We start from the raw sequence: 23121 nt of genomic DNA, 5'->3' as shown, positions 1-23121 counted from the left end.
CTCATCTATCCCCCACCTCACATCTCCCTTTCGAAGGAAAAACAAACAACCCGGAGAGAGGTCCAGGCTCGCACATTCCTTTCACCGGCTTTGTTAGCCCTTATCCACCGAGGCTATTAAAAACCCGAATGCTATCTGTGAGGCTCCGAGAGCGAACTTCGACTACATTTTATATATACATTTTTATATTTTATATTTCTTCCGAGAATTTCAACCACCATCGCTTGAACCTCACGGACATAGAGGGTTGGAAAGTCGTGGTCTCCAGCTTCTACCTGGCCGCATAAAGGCGTCTCGTAGAGTGGGATGGAACGTTTCCCGCATGTCATAGACTGCTGGCCACCACCCAGGATCAAGAGTCAGAGCATATATGGTCACGTGACATTTTTAAACATTTTTCATGGCTTATACATAGGGCGGCATATGTCGTAGCGTGATGGCAACAACAGCTAGTCATTTTTCGAGAATATCTAAAACTTTTGTTTTGTAACTTTTTCTATCAAGGCAGTCAATAAATACATAACTAATTAGTACAAACTAATTTATTAACTTTGGCAAACGACTAGGCTGCAGATTAGTATAGGTGACTAAGTAGCTCTGAATCGGTTCCACTGGGCTGGGATTTACCTTATCTTTTAAAACCTTGGTTACCTTTAGCTCGGACACCCTGTATATATATATATACATAGACATAGCTTTTATCTGAAATGCATGACCCCTGTTATGGTTTTTGATGCAAAAGTACTAACGAATTTGTTTTTATCAATATTAAAAACGGTTTGGAACATCCTCTCCCCAACTTCCCATCAGGTTCCTACGGGCGGCGGCGAGCGGGTGGAAGATGGCGGCCACCGAGCAGAGGGCGAGGATGAAGAGGGGCTGTGGCACGCCCACTCGCACCTTTGGTTCTCGGCGCAGGCGAGCCACCTGTGGCACAGCATCATGGAGGTGCGCTGTGCCTCGCACGCAGCGTTGCCATACTTCGTGAGCAGCGAAGAAATCACCATCAGGGACTACAGCCGCACCGTAGAAGTGTCCGGTGAGCCCTCTGCACCAGCCAAAAGATAATACGTACCTTAGACCCTATATTACTGGCTAGCAGTCTGCCTTCCATGGCGTGACGTTGTCGACACCGCCATTAAAATATATTCAGATAATGGCATGTGGCCGTGTCTTACTTTTAATGATTTATTGTTATAAAGCTATTCTCACAAATATTTCCTGCATTGCCCTTATCACTAGTGTGTACAGCTACTCTTCACGAGCACTCTTCGGCCCGGGTATCTTAGTGACATTTATTCCTAAGGCAGGCCAGCCAATTGATGTGGAACACCTGCGCCCACCTCCTTCACATCTTGTATCGGCAAATTGTGGAGACTATTGTACGAGAGAGGTTCTCCGCTTACCTAGAAACACGTCAGACTTTTGCGGACACTATGTTTGGTTTCCGGCCACATAAATCCGAACTCCCGCACAATGACAAAATAGTCGTAGCATTTGATAGCGTCGCATATGAAATCATACTCCTACTAATATATATATATATATATGAGAAATAAATGCATAGCATAGGGACACGCACCGCCGCTTTTCGGAACCATGTAAAGGTCTCCAGAGAGCGGACAAAAGGCTCCTTCTGAAATGACTTTTATGGAGGCTGCAGCTTTCTGGAGCGACCTTCTCGCATGTTTTCCACAAGGCCTGAGCCTGCCCATCCAATCCCCATCGTTCGAGATCCTTCATCACCCACCATTCTGAGCTTCTAAGGAGGCCTGAGAAGCGGCGCTGTTCAGTCCCCGGCGGACCTTGGTAGCCAGGGCGCGAGAGGCGTTAGAGGCCATTGGGACTCTGGAATAGGAGCTAGTGAGAACCTGGGCCATTAGCGCCTGGTGCCAAACCAGGCACGTAGCCAGGATGTTTTTAGAAGGGGGGGCGGGGGGTTATTACTAAGGTGGGAGGGGAAGAGTGAGTGTTAGAAAGATGCCAAATTAGTATAAAGGGGGGAGGGGGGTGTAAAGTCTATGTTGAGCTGCCTATGTTGGTGTCTGATTTTCCTCTGGACGTTGGCCATGCCCTCTTGGTACACAGAATGAAGATTGCATCTTGCGAGGATAGAATGTTTTGAGGTTGTTCCCAGATTCGATGATACCGGCTCTCAGAATGTTTAGTTTTCGAAGAGGAGAATGCACGGCTCTACCCATGAACAGAGACAAAAAAAAGTGCCACCTTCGCCGCGCTGATCTCTCGTTCTCCGTACACCATTGTTGAGTTGTTCAAGTACATTGCACAGACGCCGCGTGCACTTTCCCTTACTAGCCTGATGTTACCTACCGCAGTATTCCGCACTGTAGTCTCAAAGCATTTCCTCCGCGATAACCACTGTACATATGGCAGAAAACAACGCGTAGAAGGAGGACACGAAAGAGACGGAGCATAGATGTTGCTGACTGGCAGCTTTAAAAAATTCAGGGAAAAGGACTCAGCGGTCAATGTCACAACAGGCCAGGCGAATCGACTGCTAGATACGGTGCCGAAGGCATGAAGAGCATAAAAGAGCGAGCGAGATATAGAAAGAGCGCTAATTACGAACGATGCCTTCAAACTCTTCTGACAGGGGCCATGTGAAAGGAAAAGCGAGGCAAGGGAAGAGGGCCACACTGCGTCTGTGGACTGAGGGAATGTGCTGAGCGGAGGGAACAGATGTCTCAACATTTCTTTCTGAGGAGTACCGGCGGCCCAGGTGGAGGAACTAAATCTAGGCCGTGAAAACAAAAAAAAAAAAAAAAAAAAACAAAATAAGAAATGAACACAAGAAAATGATGCAGTGGCCGGGAGTGATATCATCAACCGCGGAATAACTTAAAATAACACTGCAGATATCGGAAATCATTCCATAGAAACTTCATAGAGAGGGCTCTCCAGGGCTCCAAAGCAATTAACCGCGCCACGCGGTCTTTGTAGAACCTACGTATAGAGACTATCTGGAACAAAGACACGAGTTTGCATAAGGCATGCGAAGTTTGCTCCTCCTAACCTCGCCAAGGGCAGAGCTTATGCCGCCCCTGCAGCAGCATAGTGCCTTTATCAACATTTAAAAGGCCCTCATTAAAACGAGGTTCGAGTTGCTGTGATCTGCGATAGTTGTAATGACTAATTATTTCGACGACGCAAGTAGAACCATGGTATGCACCAGCAACGCAAAAGCTTCTTCAGTGACGATCTCTTGCGGATTGAGACGTATCAGTTACTGCACTCCGCATAAGATGACATGCGAACATTGCGAGATCCACAAGTTTCAATTTCTTGTGAATGGACTCTTAAACATATATAGTTTGAATGGTCACACTGCAGTTGCTTGAAATTTCGAGTTCGTGCCAAGCCAGTTATGACTCATCCTATAGACCGCCCGGTCGGATGGATAGTTGGATGGAATATAGGAGCGTCCCCTTTGAAACGGGGTAGTAGCAGTAGCTATCATGCTCATTTTTCTCCCTATATCTTAATTATTGTTTTATATTGGTTAACTATAACATCATTCTATTTATTTAAATTTTGTTTTTACATTACTAACCTTATGTCACTTCTCTACTTTTAAGCCACCAATCTTCCGGTCGTTTTTTGCTAGCTTCCACCACCGGTTTATTCACCCGGCCACTGGTATCTCTAAACCCCAGAGCTTCAGGAACAGTGACTGCGCCTGCATCAACTTCCGGATGGATACCATTACATTCGAGTATAATATGGTCCATCATTTCACTGGAGTTACCACATACAACACATGCGTCATCTTCATTGTTAAATTTTTTTTTGGTAGCTGCGTGTTCTAAGGCACCCTGATCTATCTTCAAAAAGTAGGGCACTGCCTCTTGAGTTATCAAAGAAAGCTTCCTGCCTGATCTGCCTTCTCCACTTTTCGGTATAATTCCACTCTCTGTTTCTTTTCCATCGAATTATCCAATTTTTACCTTCTGCGTTTTTCACCTGTTGCTTAACTCTATTTTTCCGTCTTTGTGACTAGCATACTTACTAGTTAGTTCCCTAGTTCTTTTCATCCATTGTGAGTCAACGCTTTTTAAGTGTAGATATCTAAATACTTTAGCTGACCATCTGTTACTGTCCAATTTCCTCAGGTGTTCCTCATATAATATATTACTCTGAGCTTCCCGTACTTCGAAAGATGCCCAGCCCATATCTACCTGTACCGCCTCATTTGTAGTTTTGCTGTGGGTACCTATTGCTAATCGTCCAACAGCTCTCTGATTTATTTCTAATGTCGACTGTACCTCTGATTTTAGGCACAAAACCGCATTTCCGAAAGTAAGTCCGGGCACCATAATTCCTTTCCAAATACCCCTCAAAACCTTATACCTGTTGTATCCCCACAATGTCCTATGCTTCATTATTCCGGCATTTCTTCACCCTTTGGCCTTAAGTGATTGCTCATGCTTTCCAATGTATAACAATCCTTCGTTTACCCATACCCCCAGATATTTATATTCTGCTACCCTGGGTATTTCATGGCCTTGTATTTTAAGACCCTGATCAGTTGAGCCGTTCAAAATAATCAGACCCGACTTAACTGCACTAAAACTGAAGCCTAGAGCGTCCCCTTCGTCTCTGCAATACTTAACTAGAGTTTGCAATTCGTCCAGACTCTCAGCTAGCAGCGCAATATCGTCTGCATACATCAAACCAGGGAGGCGCTGCTCTACCGCCTTTCCACCTAATTTATATGACAGGTTAAAACCTAGGTTACTTTCTTGTATCCTCCGTTCCAGGTTTATCATATAAAGCATGAACAGCAGCGGTGATAGAGGACAGCCTTGTCTTTATCATTTGCACACTTTGACATCTTCCGTACTTCTTATCCCTTCCCATGCAATTTCTACTTTATTATCTCGGTATATTTCCTGTAGTATTATCTCATAACCGATACTTTCTTCTTTTAATATGTTTCACAGGAGTTCTCTGTTTACATTCTCGTACGCCCCGTTTATGTCCAGGGAGGCCAAATACAAAGGTCTATTTTACACAGTAGATATTTCGATGCATTGGGTAAGCCCGAACAGGCTATCACCTAAGCGCCTACCATTTCTAAAGCCATTCTGAAGTTCTCCGAGTATCTTGTTACTTTTTACCCATGCTTGCACCTTTAATTTCACCGCCTGCATGGCCAACCTGTACATAACAGATGTTATGGTAATCGGCCTGTAGGATTTTATGTGCATCATTTCTCCTTTCCCTTTATAAATCAAATTAATTTTACTCTGCCCCCAGCTGTCCTGAATTTACTTATTCGTTATGACTGTTTCCAAAGCTTTTAAAAACGTTTCTTTACTTCTGATCGCAATTCCATCTATTCCTGTAGATGTGTTTTGAGAAATATTTTTTCTGCATTTTTCCAGTTTAGATTCGTCAGTTCTAAGCTGCTTTGTATTCTGCTACCTTGTGTTGCTTCCTGATTTGGGGAGATTACCCTAGTCGCTCTTAAATGACTCGGCTATAACTGATGTAATGTAGTTCACTGCGTTGTCTCCCTTTAAACAATTTTCCTAATCTTGAATCCGATCCTGCTTTCTTTGATTCTTTTTCTCTAGCCAGCTTATATGGTTCTAGAAATTTCTTGCTCCGCCTCTAGAGGCATCGTGTATGTCAGCCATCCAGCGATCGGTGGACTGCTTTATTTTACTTTGGACGAAGGCCTGTACCTCAAGTTGCTTTTGTCGATATGATTCCCATTTTTTGTCGATTTCCTCCTGAGATACCTGTGCTTTTTTGCCTCTCGGTGTTCCCTTGAAGCAGCCCGTTGTTGTTCAATAGCTTCCCTGATTTCCTTATTCCACCAGCTCCGTGGCTTCCTCTTTCCATTCCAGCGGTTTGCTACTTTAACCTCCTTAATTTTTCTCCTTATGACTAGTTCTACCTGTTCATAATCCCAGTCTTCCATGGGGCTTTTCTCTATTGCTTCCTCTATGTCTACTGCTATCTGCGCTATTTGATCGTCGTTTAATTTTACGTTTACTTTTTGTCTAAGTTCCATTTCTCTTTTCATCAAGGGTCCCATCTGCAGACTAATACGTTTATGATCACTTCTCAGACTACACTCCCCTTCTTAGTCTATTTCCATTTTTGTGACCTTGCTATAAATTCCCTGCGACATTAGACAGTAGTCAATGGTCGTCTGCCTGTTGCGGAATTCCCACGTGATTTGGCTTTCGCATTTTGTCTCTCTATTTACTATAACTAGATCGTGTCGCTCACAGAAATCTAGCATTAGCTTCCCGTTACAATCCGTGTATCCATCCAGATCGTCGATGTGGCCTTTCATGTCCCCCAGGAGAATAATATCGGCCCCGTCTCTAAGCTGGCTTATATCGGCACTGAGACATTCAACAAAATCCTCTTTTGCATTGGTGTCCTGTTCCTAAATAAACTACCCCTAGCTATGTCCTTATGCCGGCTATCGTTACTTATACCCAGATATGTTCTTTACAAGATGATTTTATTATTTGCCAATTTGTTCCCTGGTGTACCAACATACTTACCATTCCACCCTTTTTTACCGTTCTCGTTTTGTTGGACACCTCCCCAGACGTAGCCTTCTACAAACGGCGGATCTTCTAGATTCCTGAGATGAGTCTCGCATAGAGCGTACACACCTATTCTGTCATCCTACAACTGCTGCTCTATCTCTAGTCATTTCGCTCTTTTTCTACCTCCTAGCATGTTTATGTAGCTGCCATGTCACCCCCCAACTACCACCTGCCGGAGGCATGCTTGTGAGCAGGACCGAGGTATATGGTCTTCAAGTTGTCAGGAGCGAGGTAGAAATAAGGCCTCGCTTTATAACCAGGTCGCGCAAACTTTTCTGCATGGCCTAGGAATAGCACCTCTGACTGAAAGTTGGTAGCCTGAGTTTGCAGCTTCTGCCGACTCGGTTACCCAATAGCGATGGGCAATTTAATAAACCCGGTTAGATCTAATGAAGTAGTTCTTTGGCAGCTAAAAACGAGAAATAGAGCAAAAAAAGGACGAAGAGAGGAACGAATACAGCACCTGTGTCAAAGGCGCTGTGTGGTTCGTTCGTCTCTTCGTCCTGTTTTTGCGCTGTTCCCCATTTTTAACTATGTGAAACCAATTAGCCGGCAACAGCACCCTCGTGAGCATTCGCATCTAAATTTTGAAGGCCCCTCCACATTACGTGCCTGGGCCAAACATATTCTTATAGATAATAACAGGTAAATGTTTTCACCACCACCACTACCACCTACCGCTCCGATTCTTTGCCCTAATGGCCGCCGCCCACCTCCATAGTACATCCAAAAGGTCCTCCTTCCCCCTTTCTTTAGCTGTGTTTTAACTTTTTTCCTTAACTGTAAAGGCGGCACTGTCTGTTGAATAATAACTACATGAGGAGTCGCATTTTATAGTACTTCGTTTGAAATGGAGGTGCTGGAGTGATCAGTAAAGAAAACAAGAACAACCTCGAAGAAAGCTATTTTATGCAAATCGACCAACCTCTTAATATATATACCGCGTACTGATTTTCCTGTTCATTTCTAGCCTCTTGTAGGTAGCAGTTAGACTTGTGACGATTAGTACAGAGAGCACCTTCTTCTCAACCACCAGTTGCCTTTGAAATTACAAATCTGGGATCCTTAAGACTGCGCGTTGACTTGGAGAGACATCACGATCGTGGCAGCGCTAAGTATGATACTGCAGATAGGTGTGGGTATCACTGACCGTAGACCTTAAATAGCTATGAAGCACTTGCGTGGGCAAGAGAGCTTTGTAAAGAGGTGTCAAATAAGTGAAAGCGAACAGTCGCTAGAAGAAACAAAAATGTGTTTTCATGGGTCGCAGTTGGGAAATTCTGGGCACGAGAAGTTTCGAGTTCCGGTAAGTGTAGGAGGGCACTAGCGTGGGCTGGAGTCTCCGTTCCGGACTGTTTACAGCGGGCTTTGCGCTCCTTTCGCCCGGCATCCGGGTCAGAGGATGTGCTTATAGCCGGCGGATAGGGGATTACGGGAGCTGCCAACTGGCGCGAGTGGAGACCCTTTGGGGGATACAGTTGAGGGTACGCGAGCAGCCGCAGAGTTGAGCTGGGGCCAAAAACAAAAAAAGAGAAGCGACGCTCTTGTGGGCTAGTAGCTGTCACCAGAGAAGTAATCGCGTGCCGTCGGAGCTCATTTCTCTTTTTTTTTTTATTCATTTCCGCACTGCCCTTCACTATTTTCACGACACCCGTCCCTTCTCTGCTTCTTCAGTGTACGAGAGAAAAATGAAAACGTAAAATAAGCGTTGAATTTCGAAAGACGATAATAAATGAAAACGGGTGCCTCAGACAGGAAGAGTTCCAGAGTTTCTTAAGGTCCCCGTTTCGGAAAAAGCGTCCGCGAGAATCCATCATGCGACATTTTGGGGAGCGTTCGGGAGCAAAAGGATCGCTATTCGCACTGGCCGGGGTCAGAAATGAATAGAGGGTGTTGGGCGTCAGGCTTACGTGGGCAAAAGTTGGGAGCTTTTGCGTTCACGACTGCTTGCGATGTTTTTTCTTTGAGTGCTTAGTTATGGTGCCTTTACACCTATTTGCCGGATAAAATCTTGGCGAAGTGAACCGCACGCGTCCTCTAGTAGTCGACTGCCTGGGTAGTGTTGGGAGGAACCTGGTCGAATTTATGCGGGCTAGCAAAACATCTGTTCTGTTTTGGAACTTCGATCGAGAAACATTCACGGTACAAACCAGGCCTTGTCCAGGATATTCATCTGTTGAAACACCATTTCACGTGCAGCAAACTGCGACCCTCGAGTATAATCGTAGCTCGTTACATGCATTATTTCAATAATGACCTTCAAGCATATCTCGACTGGCTAAGCGAAGAAAACTTGTGTCGCCACAGCTCCCAACTTCTTCCTCAAGCAGGAGTACGCGAATATTGCCAGAGGTCCGTGTAAACAAATGCTTATACTCTTTAAGGGCAACAAGAATGGCAGAAGACGTTGCGCCAAGCAGTGTATATAGCCTGGTTTTGTTTATCGGGTTTAACTTCTCAGAGTAACTCTGGCCATAGTAGGCTTATTATGCAGTGCAAGTTTGGTTTCGTTTATGCACAGAGCCTTTAGGAAATCGTCAGGCCCGTGTAACCGACGGAAGGTGAGCCATGGCGACTGTGTATGTGTCCCAGGACCACGGATGAATGGTCCCCGGCTGGAAGGCGTCCGAAAGCGCTACGCACTGGGCAGCGTGGTCGACCTGAACTGTCACGCCGACCCTGCGACATCCACTCACGGGCTCAGGTGGCTCATCAACGACCGGGAGGTAATATCAGAAATCTTGTATATGCTTCCAGTTACAAACATTGGTCACGTCTGTAATAAATACCTGTCGTGCATGCTTCCAAAAGGTTTTCTCATTCGTTTCGCAGCCTGTCATGGCATAGCTTCACCTTATAGGGTGTGTGCTCCAACGTCGTAGTGGCGGCCATTCTGTGGTGCATGAAGCGTGGTGAAAAGGTGCAGGCATATAAAACCGCCCAATCGTCTGTTTGTCCGTGCACTGCTGGATCTATGCTTTGCACCAGAAAATGGGTCCCGCGACATCACGTTTCAGTATCTTTTGTTCTTTGCTCTGCAGCCAACTGTGGCTTAGCAGCGGGTATCTTAGGAGACTAAAGTTGTTTCACCCAGGCTCTATTTCGATGAAACAGCAGGGGCCCTATTTTCGACACTCATGGTCGCCGTTCGGCGCCATGTCGTTTTTCTGATTGGTTTTCAGAAAAGTCACGTGTTTCAAATTTGTGTCTCGAAATTGAGGCGTGTCGAAACGGCTTTTTGCGGTGGCGTAAAAATTACGTGAACGTGAAAACGGATTTTTAGCAGTTGTATTCATGATGTCTGGATGATATTTATAAGTAATTGTGGAGGGAAAACAGAGGTATATATGATAGAAAGGGAAACACTTATGCTTGTAATACAAATGGGCTGAAATGAACTGCCCACTGTCAAGAGCCGACTCCTGAAATCTGACTGTCTGACGCTGTGTGGCAGGAAATACGTCATGCATAACTACTTATTGATGACATCAAAATTACGTTTCATTAAATAAACAATGTTATGCCATAGCTGTAAATGACCAAAGTTGAACGCTGCAGTTCGAACCACTTACGGCGGCCGCGTAAAACAACATAGCGAATTCGACTTGCAATGTAGGCGGCTGTTAGCTCACCGCAGTTTGGCAGAGAGTTTAGTGGGTGGTGAAGTAAGGTAACAAATCTTGTTGTAACTGCAGAAAGCACTGAAATGACGTCATAGGTACAACCTGAGGGATCATATGGTGCGATGGCTGTGCAGGAACTTCGCGCGAAAGGCAGCGAGGGATCACCTAAGATTTTCTTGAACGTCGGCCCTAAACACTACCTTTTTTTGTCTTGCACTATGCACTCACTACAATGTTAATGAATCGAACAGCCTTCCCACGACGGGAAAAGCAAGCAAAAATATTCACAGTTTCTTTTTTAATAAAGGGATGTATGTTCCATGTACATGGCACATGATTGCTTGCCACATGTGATGTGCTTTATATATAAAGTTTTTTTTTAATATGCATGCAGGCTCACCATTTGCCTATTATTTTGAAAAAAAGTACTCCGGAGCACGTTATGACGGTATGCTCTAACCACATGATGTAGTTGAGTTACATTTTGTGTTGATTGCTTTTTTTTTTATCCAGCCGAAAAATAATCTCTCTATTACTGATTTGCATTTTACCGTTTCGAGAGTAAGCAATACACGCGCGCGGCGCCACCCTAGCTTCATACCACGATTTCCTCAGTCATCTTTCGCTTCCTTTCCTTATTCTCCGTTTATCCCCCTCTGCACGTGTATGGTAGCCTGGGCATCGCCTACTTCCTGTTATTTCGTTCTTCTGTTTCTTTCTTGCGAAACGCAAGAACTTTTCGCATGCTAGCGCTTGAACATTTAACCGACTAGATGTAAGGCCCAGCGTATTCCTTCCACTTTGTGTGTGTGCGTGCGTGTGTGTGTGTGTGTGTGTGTGTGTGTGTGTGTGTGTGTGTGTGTGTGTGTGTGTGTGTGTGTGTGTGTGTGTGTGTGTGTGTGTGTGTGTGTGTGTGTGTGTGTGTGTGTGTGTGTGTGTGTGTGTGTGTGTGTGTGTGTGTGTGTGTGTGTGTTCAGCTGTTCATAACGCGGCTTTTCGAACCAAATGGGTAGCACAGCCAGAACCTGACAGTAATTGATACTTTGAGACTGCGAGCGTTGTCCTCAGACACGGACCATGTCAGCTGCGCCGGCGCCTCTTCTTCAGTGCTAGAGTTACTTTGGAAATCTGTCGATTCCTCCTGTTTACTACCAAGTCCTTAAACATTTTAGTTTCTGCAGTTAAATGCCGCTGATAAGTGAACGTGGGCGGTTAACGGCGGTTGTGAGGAACAATGCTACTTTCCGCGCCCATCTGCGACAACCCACTGCGCGTATCCCGTTGCCTTTCTTGCCTTTCAGCTAAAACTCGTGCAGCCTCTACATGCATAACTGCTGTCGAATGTTGGACCGCAAGTATGTCATGACACACTAATACCACAACGCCACAACATACTTCATTCGCCTCACTGCAACCCGAGGCTTCCGAATCACGGAATGCATCGCAGCGTATCGGTTTCCCGCAGGATCATTGTCGTAGTTTATATTTAGCTCCAATATATAGTAGTGTCTGGTGACACTCACTGTGTCACCAGACACGGCACGTAGGCAGGACATGCATATGCGCCGTGTAGAGATTTACACTTTTTTGTATACATATTTCACTTCTGCCAAGGTTGTAAATGAAAACGCTGTAACATATTTTGACATCTTTATCCGCTAACATAGCACTCACGGATCTCCTGTGTGCCTTCTTCCCTTCAGCCCGTTTCCCCCAGTGAAGGGTACTAAACTGGTTTATTTTGCTTGCTAATTCTTCCCTGCCTTTTTAGTGGTCCTTTTCCTAGTTCTAAAAAGGAACCGCTTTACTGAGCACTCGGTGTTCAGCCAAGCACCCGCCCTGCCACGGAACAGTCGTCATACCATGTCGTCGGCCTCCTTGTTGCGGTCGGTAGTGGCGAGCTGCGGTTCATGGCGCCTACTCCCTGCTTTGGCAAGAGCTTTTTCTAGGCGCAATACATCGAAGTTGTGCGCCGGGCTGCTGTTAGCGAGATTATCAGGATCACTCCCTGCCCCTGTGGCTTTGGCTCGTCCGTTGTACGGGCAATGACACGGACAACTGCCGAAGTCGGCCTTGTGTTTTATACGCTCATATTTCCTTCCTCTTTATTATTTAAGACTTGCGACGGACGCTTACAGCAAGCATCCGTATTTTTTCTGCTCCTGTCCAAGCGATAGAAAGCAGTGGCTGGCCCTTATCGGCAGGACCGCAGCGTCTCAAATGGTCCGGGCTATTCTTACTTCGCCTTCGATTCCATATTGTCGTGGCTTGGCTGTCTGCCAGACGTGTTTTTCTTCGCTGGCAGCACTCATCTTTGTGTTCATTTTCCTTTAGCTTGACCTCTATTCTGACCTCTTATTATCGCGTTGCGTTACTTGCTTGTCAACGGAATTCGTCAGTTTCTCCCTTTCAGTGCTGCTTTTCAGTGTAACTAATAACACGCGCACTTTTCTTCGCATGGGCCCTAGCAAGCCATTTTCATTAACCGCATATTTGCTTTCTTCTCCATTGCATCTGTTTAAAACGTTTCATTGAACAACTTTAACCTCGCCTATCGGGTATAAATTATGACTTGTGCAGAGTTTTACGCGCACAAGCTATACAAATAACACCATAGTTATTTTTCTGTGGGTGGCTAATAATGGCATCGACGACGTTGATGATAGTGCGGGATCACTGGTTGGCTTTATAGCTTTATCTACCGGGTTCGTGGAAAGAAAAACTAGATGTACATCTATGGAACAATAAGGAGCAGTACCTAGTGCTTTCATGATGTCTGGCATAATGGTTCTGTTCTTAAATTTTAGAAACTGAAAATCGCATATTTTAGAATACTTTTCACAGGTTTCACCCTCGTACTTGGCGAGCAGGAAACGTGAATAGGAAGTGCATGTGAAGTTAAAATATAGAGACGTGAACATTGCTAACGCGGGAGACACGCTGTCAGTGTTTCAACCGTTGAAGACGCGCGCCAGGTTCAACTGAAATTCTGTTTTCTAGCTATGCAGCCCTTGTGTGAAACTGCTATCAGTGCTTGAAGGAAAGAAGCCAACAGTCGGCGAGGTCAAGGAAAGCGTTGGGGATGGTACTTTATGTCTTTTTTTTAATGTTTACTTGGATAATCACAGAGATTAGTAATGTAATCTGTTTAGGGGAAAGATAATTAAACACAAAGTAGAAGAAAAAACAACGTGCCGATGGTGGGAACCGAACCCATGACCTCCGAATAACGCGTCCGGTGCTCTTCCAACTGAGCTACATCGGCCGCTGTCCCCCCCTGCTACTTTCTTGGGTATTTATGTTGTCTGTATACGAACCTTGAGAGTGTTCACCAGCGCCACCCTCAGCCATGGCGGCGGACGTGGAACGTCCTTTGTTACCGCGTCACGTAGAACGTGATCAAGAGCGAGGGCGAAAGCTGTGCTAGAACCCTCTTACGCTACCTATGGCTTCAAGACTGCCAGAACCGAGACCCCCGTAAGCTACAAGCAGATCAGTTAAGGGGAAATGAGGGTGCTCGTTATAATACATGAAGGAAAAAAGCCAACAGTCGGCGAGGCCAAGGAAAGCGTTGGAGATGGTACTTAATGTCTTTTTTTTTAATGTTTACTTGGATAATCACAGAGATTAGTAATGTAATCTGTTTAGGGGAAAGATAATTAAACACAAAGTAGAAGAAAAAACAACGTGCCGATGGTGGGAACCGAACCCACGACCTCCGAATAACGCGAATAGTGCTGCTAATCATGGCTGACATGCTGCTTCATCTTTGTCTTTACTTTTTACGTGGTTGCTTCTGGCAGTCTCCGCAGTAATGTAAGATAATCGTGATTTTCTTCTGAATGCAATTTCGTTTTATCACTCGCTCGAGGCCAGGAGCGCTTCTATGTAAGCCGAATCGACGAAAAACGCGAGAGAGTGCAACCTTTGCGTACGCAAAAATAAATACGGGTGAAGTGGTGAGAAGGTCTCTTACGCGGCTTTTTAACGATTATTTCATTATCAGATCTGAAGATGTCAGGTGCCACTGAGGCACATAGCCAATGCTAGTTTCACATCCTCACTTTTTTATTCCCAAGACATGAAACGGCGCACAAAACGAGCCTACCAGTAAGCTAGAATAGGATGCACGCAGAGACATATGTGAATGTTTTTATGCAGTCTTGAAGTGCCTATAAAGAGAGTAATTTGAACCCCACCGTTTTATATAAAGAATTGACCAAATGTGGTGCGGAGGACGTAGGAATAAGTTCTGGGGCAATTTCCTTGCACACTGCATAGTGCGCAATGCTAAGGTGTCCAGAATACACTTTGCTTCAGGTGTACAATAGTAATTCGATGATAATTTGGCGACGTTTCAAAATGAATTACAAAAAATACGTGGTTGTGCTAGTGAAAAGGTAACCTGTTCTAGATGTCAATGTCTATTGAACAAAGCAACACCATCGCATATACTTCATGCATAAAAGACACACTGCAGATATTCTAGTGGGACGAGGTGAGCAAATAAAAATCCCGTGTGTATTGGATGGCTATTTTTGCTATGCTTCACAACTGCATTAACGTTTTTATAGGCCTCAATTTACTGGAGAACACAAATTGTACTTTACGACATGACGTTTGGCTGGAATTCTTGCAAATGTACTGACATAGGAGCAAGCTTAATTATACCCAAAGATACCCAAAGTTACCTTTACTGTAACGTTTCTAATATTCTTTTTTTTTTTTAAGCAGGAAAGATTGATTATAATTCCGATGACTGCGATGGGTATCCTCGCCTTTTTTATCAGCGTTTTTCAATAAACATTCCATTTTAGCTAGGTAATTACCTAATGAATGTTTAACCACTGGAAAATATTAAAACAAAACTCCTTTATTATCAGGTAAAACGCAGCTGCGGCTGAACAGGCTCAGAAACGGGAACGAATGCATTCCATTTATTTTTATACTTTCTGAAACTCTGTAAATATTGCCGATAATCCCGGACATACTGCAAACTCAATCACTGACGTCTGTAGCCGAGTAAGGCATCTCTTTAGCAATATACTGCACCGCACTTGAGTCAAAATATTTTGCCCGAAAGAAATCGCAGCACAACCAAAGGTACCGTATTTGCCAAAAGTAACCAGGCTGCACGGTTTCTTTCTCGGCCTTGTAAAAGCACCTTCGCGGCTCGGACCTTAAATCCCCTCATTAGAAACCATAGTCTTGGTACTTAGCTTTTAAGGCCTTGTAGGCCTTTAAGGGTGCTTTAAAGGCTCGATTACACGGCTGACAAGCAGACTCTGCAGCCTGATTACTTTTGGCAAAAACTCTTGTCCCTTCGTTTGAGCTCGTCCGTAAAGTAGAGTTCGTCTGCTATGCGATGTCAGCTATAAAATGATGTCAGTGCAAGTTAAAAAAAAAGCACCAGGTGGTCGTAATTACCGGAGTCTTTCACTACGGCGTCTCTCAAAGCCTGAGTCACCTTGGGACGTTAAACCCTATAAACCAAAAGTTTGGAGAATGTCGAACCAAGCAGTTCACACGAGTGTGCCAGTATTTATCAGTTAAAAAAAAATAACAAAATAAAAGGAAATAAGCGTTTTCCGCGGCTGTGCTACTTTCACTAGACTAGGTCTACCCTGAACAGTCACAATTTAGTTAACTAGGCCCTAAAAACGTGGGCAAACGTACTCACCGCATGTAAGGCCGGGAATTGCCAACACATTGTCAATATTAGGTCGATGGTTTTCGCTATCCCAAGAGACGAAAAGGGGTCCGTCACTCACCCTGCAGTGTTAAACGGCACGATACCCCTGACAACAAGGTGGGCGAGATCTAGGGAGAATGACAATAAGTTTCGAGTCTGCGTGTGGTAACCGGAGAATAACAAGAGAAAGTTAATTACGATGCTTGCGATTGGTAGTAGCGAAGGCCAGCCGTACGCCACATCCGGGCAACGTGAAAGACCAAGCTAGGCTTTCTCATCGTTTATTCAGCGGTAAGCCGGGAGATGGATGGCCAATTCTCGTCCTTTTCTTGCACCTGTTGTTCCCATCTGTACGCTTTTTTTTTTTCTTTCCGTGCTTTCTTCCGCCAAACTCGCTGCCTGTTGCCCGATGTACAGAGCGCGCCTAGAACTTCCTTGAGCTGTGCTGGTCGTCCGAACACTGTCTGTGTTCTCATTTTGCCGCATTAGTGAGCGAGCAAGAGAAAGTCAAACTGTCTCGGGGACGACAGGATTGCAACCGGCCGCCACAATATGATTATCCCGGCCCGACTCCTGCCGCCAGGCTCCATCTCTTCGCTGTTGCAGTCGCGCTACCGGCCGAACAGAAGGATGGTTGGAGCCTGTACGGCCACATCTTTGGTGCGGAGCTTTTTATCTCCGTTGTACAGTTGCCTTGAAGCGCTTTGTTCGAACTGGCGAAAGGCGCTCCGGCGTGCTTGCTCAGACGGTGGTGTGCGATTACCTTCCGGCTTTTTTTTTTTTACTCTTGCCATCAGTCGTACCTTTAAACATTTCCTCTTCCATTTGTGGGTGTGTGCTTCCTTGTACGTCGTTCTTCGATTCGCATATTTCTAAAATGGGTCCTCAGAGGCGCCCCGTTTCATTAGTTAAATAGGCAGCTGATAAATCACTCTGTGCTTCTGCAAGCAGCATAACCCCTTCAATATCGTCGGAAGGCCCGAACCTTGTTTCCGAAGTCATCAAAAATGAATCGGCAAATTGAGTACTATTTCTCTTCTCCGCTATGACGCACTTCTAAAAACCTCGCCTATCCAAGAGATTCCTGAGACAAAAGAAGCGCTCTTTTTCAGTCGGAAGAAAAGAAAACTGTTTGTTGAAGTTGTATCATTGGTGTTGAAAATTCATAAAATGGATATTTGGAAAGGTAGAATAACCTCATAATCTCAAAAATTATCATACTCGCACACTTTTAGCAAAACGTGGCTTTTAATGTTTCGTCCTGAGCTACATCTAAGATTAAACTATTCAGTTTTTACCTTCCGAATTATTTTTGGTATTCTACAAGGGCGCAATTAGTTTTTTTGTTTTCCGGTGAATTTTATCGGGCGTGGAACGATCTCCGCTTGTTTTTTTTTTTCGAGTATATTTGCAGCATTTTTGCGCGCAAAAAACCACAGTCCCTTTAGTTTTGCTTGTTGTCCCCTAAACTAGTTTTCATCTAAATGATTAAAGGAGGGATTTTCGATTATTCCTTAACTAAATTAGTTTATGTCCAAATGATTAGCACCGGGATACCTTATATAGAGGTAGTAGAAGAGTGTCGAAGATAAGTGATCGGACCTAAAGAGAGACATGCACATAGATGCTTATTAAAAAAGAACAACAACTGAGATACTGTAGCAGTAAAAAAAGAGACCACTCAAAACTAGCAAGGAAACAATGCCTGCTTCATACTGCGATGTCACGAAGAAGTGTCGATGCTGATGTCATCAGCTACTTTCAAGCCATGGTAAAATGTTAGGGGTATTAAATAAAGGGTGCGACAAAAGTACAATAAACTTCTTTATACATCTTGTGCGGCAACACTTTGACGAAATATCAAGGCAGACGTGATACAAACGATGTGGTGCGGTAGGTCGTTCCTGTCGGCTGCTGTTCTAGAAAAGAATGACTTTGAAAAGGTGGTAGTATGGGCGCGTGGACGTGAAACTTGAAGAAGGTGGCCGGTACGGTAAGCAAAGCATGAAGCAGGTGCGCAGATATAGGGTTCCTGATGAAGTGCAGAATAGTAAGACTTGTGATAAAGGATCGATGAGAAAAATTATAGGAATCGAAGCATGAAGCTGGTGATAGAGCGAAAGCTGCGAGTGTGGCAGCGATAGTCTCTGCAACACTGCAACACCATCATTTCAATCCGTGGTTTTAAAGCGCGGAAAGCTTTACAATGGCATGTCTCCACGAGTTTCGCCGAAGCGTTGCAACGCCCTTAAGCCGCACCGCAGCTGTGCCGTGCACTTCACCCCGCGACTTCGCCGCGGTAGTTCCGCCGCCGCCGCCGCCGCCGCCGCCGTGGGCCTCATCTACACAATTGGCCTTGTGCTCGTTGCCGCAGCTGGAGCCACCTCTACCAGAAGGCGTGCGCTTTTATAGAGAGTTAAACGTGCAGGCAGTGTCTGCTTCGACATGGATCAAATAACCTCGCCCGGCAGGGTCAGGTTCTTATATGTGCGAAGCCATATATGGGTTATGTCATCGGTCATAACCGGACGTGAGGTCATAATGATCGTCACATCCGGTCGTGGCGTCACGTCCTGTTATGACTTATGACGTCACAACCTATCGCCATACCTCCGAATCTCGCGAATAAGTGTGACACTTCTCGCGAACAGAAAGCCCGGTTAATCATGAGCCATAAAAGGTTTTCGGCTTGAAATTATTCATTGAAAAGATCCCTAATTGCCGTAGTGTTTCCGACGTGCTCATTAGGAACAGAAGATCTGCGTTTACTGGCGAACTTAACTGAGCAGTCCTGCTGCTGCAAAATGTGGACGACTGTGTTCCACCCACAAACTATCTGGTTGAAAATACGCCCGCCTATTTGCCCGACTACGCGATTTAGTGAGAGCCAGCCTCGTATTCACGCCTGGCGCTACGGACCAAGCAGGCGCCACATAGAACACAAACCAGATGTCTGCATAGGTGTGGACGCCCGTTCGCTTCCGCAGGCTCATTGCAGAACTTTTGCGCGCCTACTTAAACCCATAAGAGAGCTGCCATATCAGGGCAGCGCGCACCCAGAATTTTGGCATGTCGTACATCCGAAGGCATGCTGATAATGAATGTTTGGCGTTTTATTAGTCCTCGTTTATTAAGGATGAAATGCTTTCTAAAACTCGCGTTATCTGCTAGCCGCCGACGATCTTGGCGGAGGGAGAACACGTGGGAGGATTTCGAAAGTAGAAGAACATGACAAACATAAACTTACTTTCGTGAGTTTCGGTGTCCACATTCTGCACTTCCGCTAGAGCGCGCATGCGTTCCCAGATGTCCTACCTAGTCTGCGTGGGCGAAGCCATGCATTTTTGCTTTTGCCACCTTATCTCGAAGGCTCCTTGTCAGCCTTATAATTAGGCGCAGTTGAGAGTGGCAGGCATTCCGTTCTGTAATGGCCGCCAAGCTGGTTTGCTGCTCCGCCGTCACAAAGTTCAGTTATTTAAGGGCGCAAGTGAGCCTAGTAAGTTGCTTATTCTCGCAGCACCCAGATGTCTTCCAGACTTCTAATACAACTATATGACAGCACCTTGTACTTCCTGTGATAAATGCGCTACCAGTCACCGCTAGTCCTACATATTCCTTTCCTTTGTAATCCGTCATTTTTGTGTCGTTTCAAGTTATAGTCTTCAAGCTTCTTTATCCTTTTGGCCCTTCCCCCCCCCCCCCCCCCGGCCCCTTATCCGCCCACGCGCAGGCTCCGGACTCGTCCGTGTCTCCCACTCTGGCAGCAGATGGTCTGGCGTCGTCGCTGAGGCTCCACTTCCGGCTGTCCGAGCAGCACTTCAGCAAGGGCGAGCTGCGCCTCAAGTGTGTATCCCGTCAGCTGCGCGAGTTCACGGCCGCCAGCGAGCTGCGTGTTCCCGTCGGCGGTGCGGACCGGCGACACAGCTCGGGGCTGCAGGTGTCGCTCTCCACCAGTGAGCGGTCGCATTTTTTATCTCGCACCTGCACGTTTTCGCCTTTTTGGGTACCGTTAAATGTAACGATTTTCGTCGCAGTTGTACTTGAGTTGTCGGATAATTGCGTTTGTTTGGCTAAATGTTCTGTAACTGCTCATTATAAGGATGGAATGAAAGCCAAAGTTGGAAAGTTCGTTGGCTGCAGTGCTTAAGAGATAATACAGGGGACTCAACTCAGGTTTGAAGCTGAAAGAGAAGCACGCGTCTTCCGTCTTGATCACCGATACGTGCAGATAAATTCACAGCAATGTGGCGCAGTGGTAAGGCGCCGACTACTGTGCCGGAATTCCCGGGTTCGATCCAGACCGCGGCCGCTACGTTTCGATGGAGGCGGACGAAGTGGCATCCGTGTGCTGTGAGACGTCAGCGCACGTTAAAGATACCCAGGTGGTCGAAATTACTCCATAGCCCTCCACTGCGGCTCCCATTTCTCTCTTTCTACTTTCACTCCCACCTTCCTCCCTTCTCTTACGACGAGGTTCAGGTGACCACGAAGCAAGTGTGACAGATAGTGCGCCTTTCCCTTGCTGTGAATCAATTATTATTATTATTATTATTATTATTATTATTATTATTATTATTATTATTATTATTATTATTATTATTATTATTATTATTATTATTATTATTATTATTATTATTATTATTATTATTATTGCAGGTCCTAGTGGGCAAGAGGACTTATGACATGGGGGCTAAGAACATTAATAAATCAAGATTATAGTATAAGCAAATTTAGCAGAAACACTTAAGATTTGTGACGTGTAAGAATGTGAAAGCATTACAATGACTATGCATAATGTTTTACACACTCTACATCTTACTATATGTTAGTGTCATACCCCAAAGTAATTTTGCGTTCCACAAGTAACAAGCTTGAAAATAAGAAATGATGCGCCAGCATCAATATCTCAATAAATAATCTCCGGGATACGTATACGCAGGAGGCGTGCTTATACGAGCATGGAAACATCCCTCACGGAAGCGTAACCAACTTTTTTGACATGGTTAATAGTTCAGCGAGCTTACGTCAGTGCAACATGCCTTGCACCACACAGTGTATATGAAGCGCTATGCTAGCCGAGCGTCAGGGTCATTGGCACAATACAACTGTAAACGTGGTAGGCGAATTCGCATTCTTCGTTTGTTCGCTGTGCTATGGCTCAACTTACAGCACCTTACCATTTGCGGTAAAGCATTCACTGCTCTTTCTAGTTTTGCGCCTCTGTTCAACTCTCTTCTCTTCCTTTTGCTTACTTTACAGCAAAAAGTGGCGGGCTTCAAGACAAGTTCCTGCGGGTGCTGCTGTTTCTCCCGACGCTGTCCGTGCTCTTTTCTTATGCCACGTAGTGCATTCACATCTCAATTTTTCCTGATCGGCATCTCGTCGTATAACGGGACCTCGAGGTGGAAGGCCGATATCCCAAGTTGGCCATGAATGAGGTGCTGTTCCGCAACTCGTGACCAGAGTGAACGCTTCCCCTCCGCGTCAGCAGCTCTGTTCTTGTGGTCGGAAGGAGCTTTCAGCAGCAGAAATCCTGACACGAAGTTTTTCAGGTGCTCAAGAGAAAAACGCCTCCCGCAGCGTTTTATTTCTTTTGCGCGTTTGTACATGCACGTCGACCTGAGCGGCCTGTTTTCAACAGACCTCTACGGGAGGTCGACAGCGCCATCATGTATGTCGTCCCTAACCATAGTGGCGCCGCGGCTGAGAATATCATACAGCTATTGTCACAGCTCAAGTTGCCAAGTCATATTGCGAAGTATCGCCATTTATTATTATTGAAAGACAGTGTTCAGCGGTTATTGTCTCTACAAGAAAATAGAACTTAAACTCTCTGAAAACACCTATCACTTCGCTGTGTAAGTACGGCCTTGATGCGTGTGTCGCTTGGTTGGTAAATGAAGCGGATGATTTCATTCTCTAAGCAGATCGCCTTAATGTTACTTAGTTGGTTATACCTTGTATATAGCGAGATGTGTATATAGACCATTCTGAAATATCACTGTAAATACACATCTCATTATCGCCTGTAATATTACATCCTGTTATTGCCACGTATCCCGTTCACCAAGCGGAAAATGGCAGATGTGAAGATGTGTAGCTCAGATCACCCTAAACATCGCCGCAGTATGTTTTTCGTGTTTGCCATTGCATGTGCTGTTATCGCGTGGATGGCACAGCTGCTCTTGTGGTTGATGTCAGTATAAGTCTATTGGTGCTCTTACAGAGTGCAGACGGTACCAGAGATGGGATCTCTGCTGCACTGGTCACGTGGAGGCTTCTGGTCGATGCACCATGTCTTTTCTCGTATTCTGGAAGCGCTAGACGATTCAGACCGCCGGTACATCACACTTCCCACCCGTCACTTTCGTAGTATAGGTAGCATATTCACGGACGTAGCAATTTGATATCATGTGTTGGGACATTTTTCATGATTCATGATATTCCGACATAGTAATCATATTCGTACTCGCCTGTGTTTCTATGTCCACATCACCGGGGAAAAACCGAGGCTTCGTTCACCCGGAACCCGCAATGACCGTCCCAGCGCTTCCAGCATGAACGCCGCTGGGAAGATGGGTGCGTAAACAGCACTCTGCTATTCTTATGCAGAATGGTAAAAAGCTGGCTCGAAGAGTGCTACCGCTGCTGTTTGTATGATACTGCTAAGTAGAAAAGGCTGCGAAATAATTGCGGATAGATTGAGTGGAGATGAGTTGTGGCGAAAATTTTATGTGCGCGAGCGTCTGTGTGACGATTTATGTCGCGTCGTTGCCCTCACAAATACGTTATAAGTTACTGTAAATAAAAATCTAAACTACTGATTTGAGTCGTCTATTTTCTCTGTGGCTTGGTAAAGCCTTAGAGATGAAACGCAACAACATGAAATCTGACATCCTGCAAGAACGAGAGTGCAATCAAAATGGTCCTTATATAAACCTCCTCTGTTCACTACATCCATGCCTGCAGTGGAATTTCTCGGCCATGTGTCTAGTAGGCGACATAAGTGATATCGATTGCCGAAACTCAATACTGCGGTACTTGTTCGCATACAACTGCACTGGCTCACTTTTGCACAATACTGAAGGAATCTGTGCGCTAAAATAGAACTACATAATTCCCTTCTCGAATACCAAATTTTATTAACGTAACAGTGATGCCACACACTAAATATGGCATCGCGTAGCAGTAGAGTGTTTACGACAAGATTGCT

At 45.3% G+C, this 23121-nt stretch overlaps 1 protein-coding gene across 1 annotated transcript in view; it reads left to right on the top strand.

Moving 5' to 3' along the window:
* The window catches only part of LOC146185180 (uncharacterized), a 53672-nt gene extending 31025 nt beyond the window's left edge, over window positions 1–22647 (top strand). Inside the window, exons 5-8 of the mRNA XM_084607767.1 lie at window positions 811–1039; window positions 9186–9319; window positions 19639–19861; window positions 21168–22647. Of these exons, the coding sequence (XP_084463893.1) occupies window positions 811–1039; window positions 9186–9319; window positions 19639–19861; window positions 21168–21253 (672 nt within the window). The 3' untranslated portion in view covers window positions 21254–22647. The remainder of the gene's footprint in view (window positions 1–810; window positions 1040–9185; window positions 9320–19638; window positions 19862–21167) is intronic.
* Window positions 22648–23121: the final 474 nt, after the last annotated feature.

The sequence above is a fragment of the Amblyomma maculatum genome, chromosome 6, assembly GCF_055883805.1.
Source record: "Amblyomma maculatum isolate TAMU_Amacu chromosome 6, ASM5588380v1, whole genome shotgun sequence".
In the NCBI taxonomy this organism is placed as follows: Eukaryota; Metazoa; Arthropoda; class Arachnida; order Ixodida; family Ixodidae; genus Amblyomma; species Amblyomma maculatum.
The sequence above is the reverse complement of the archived record's forward strand: the minus strand, read 5'-3'. Positions and strand labels throughout refer to the sequence as shown.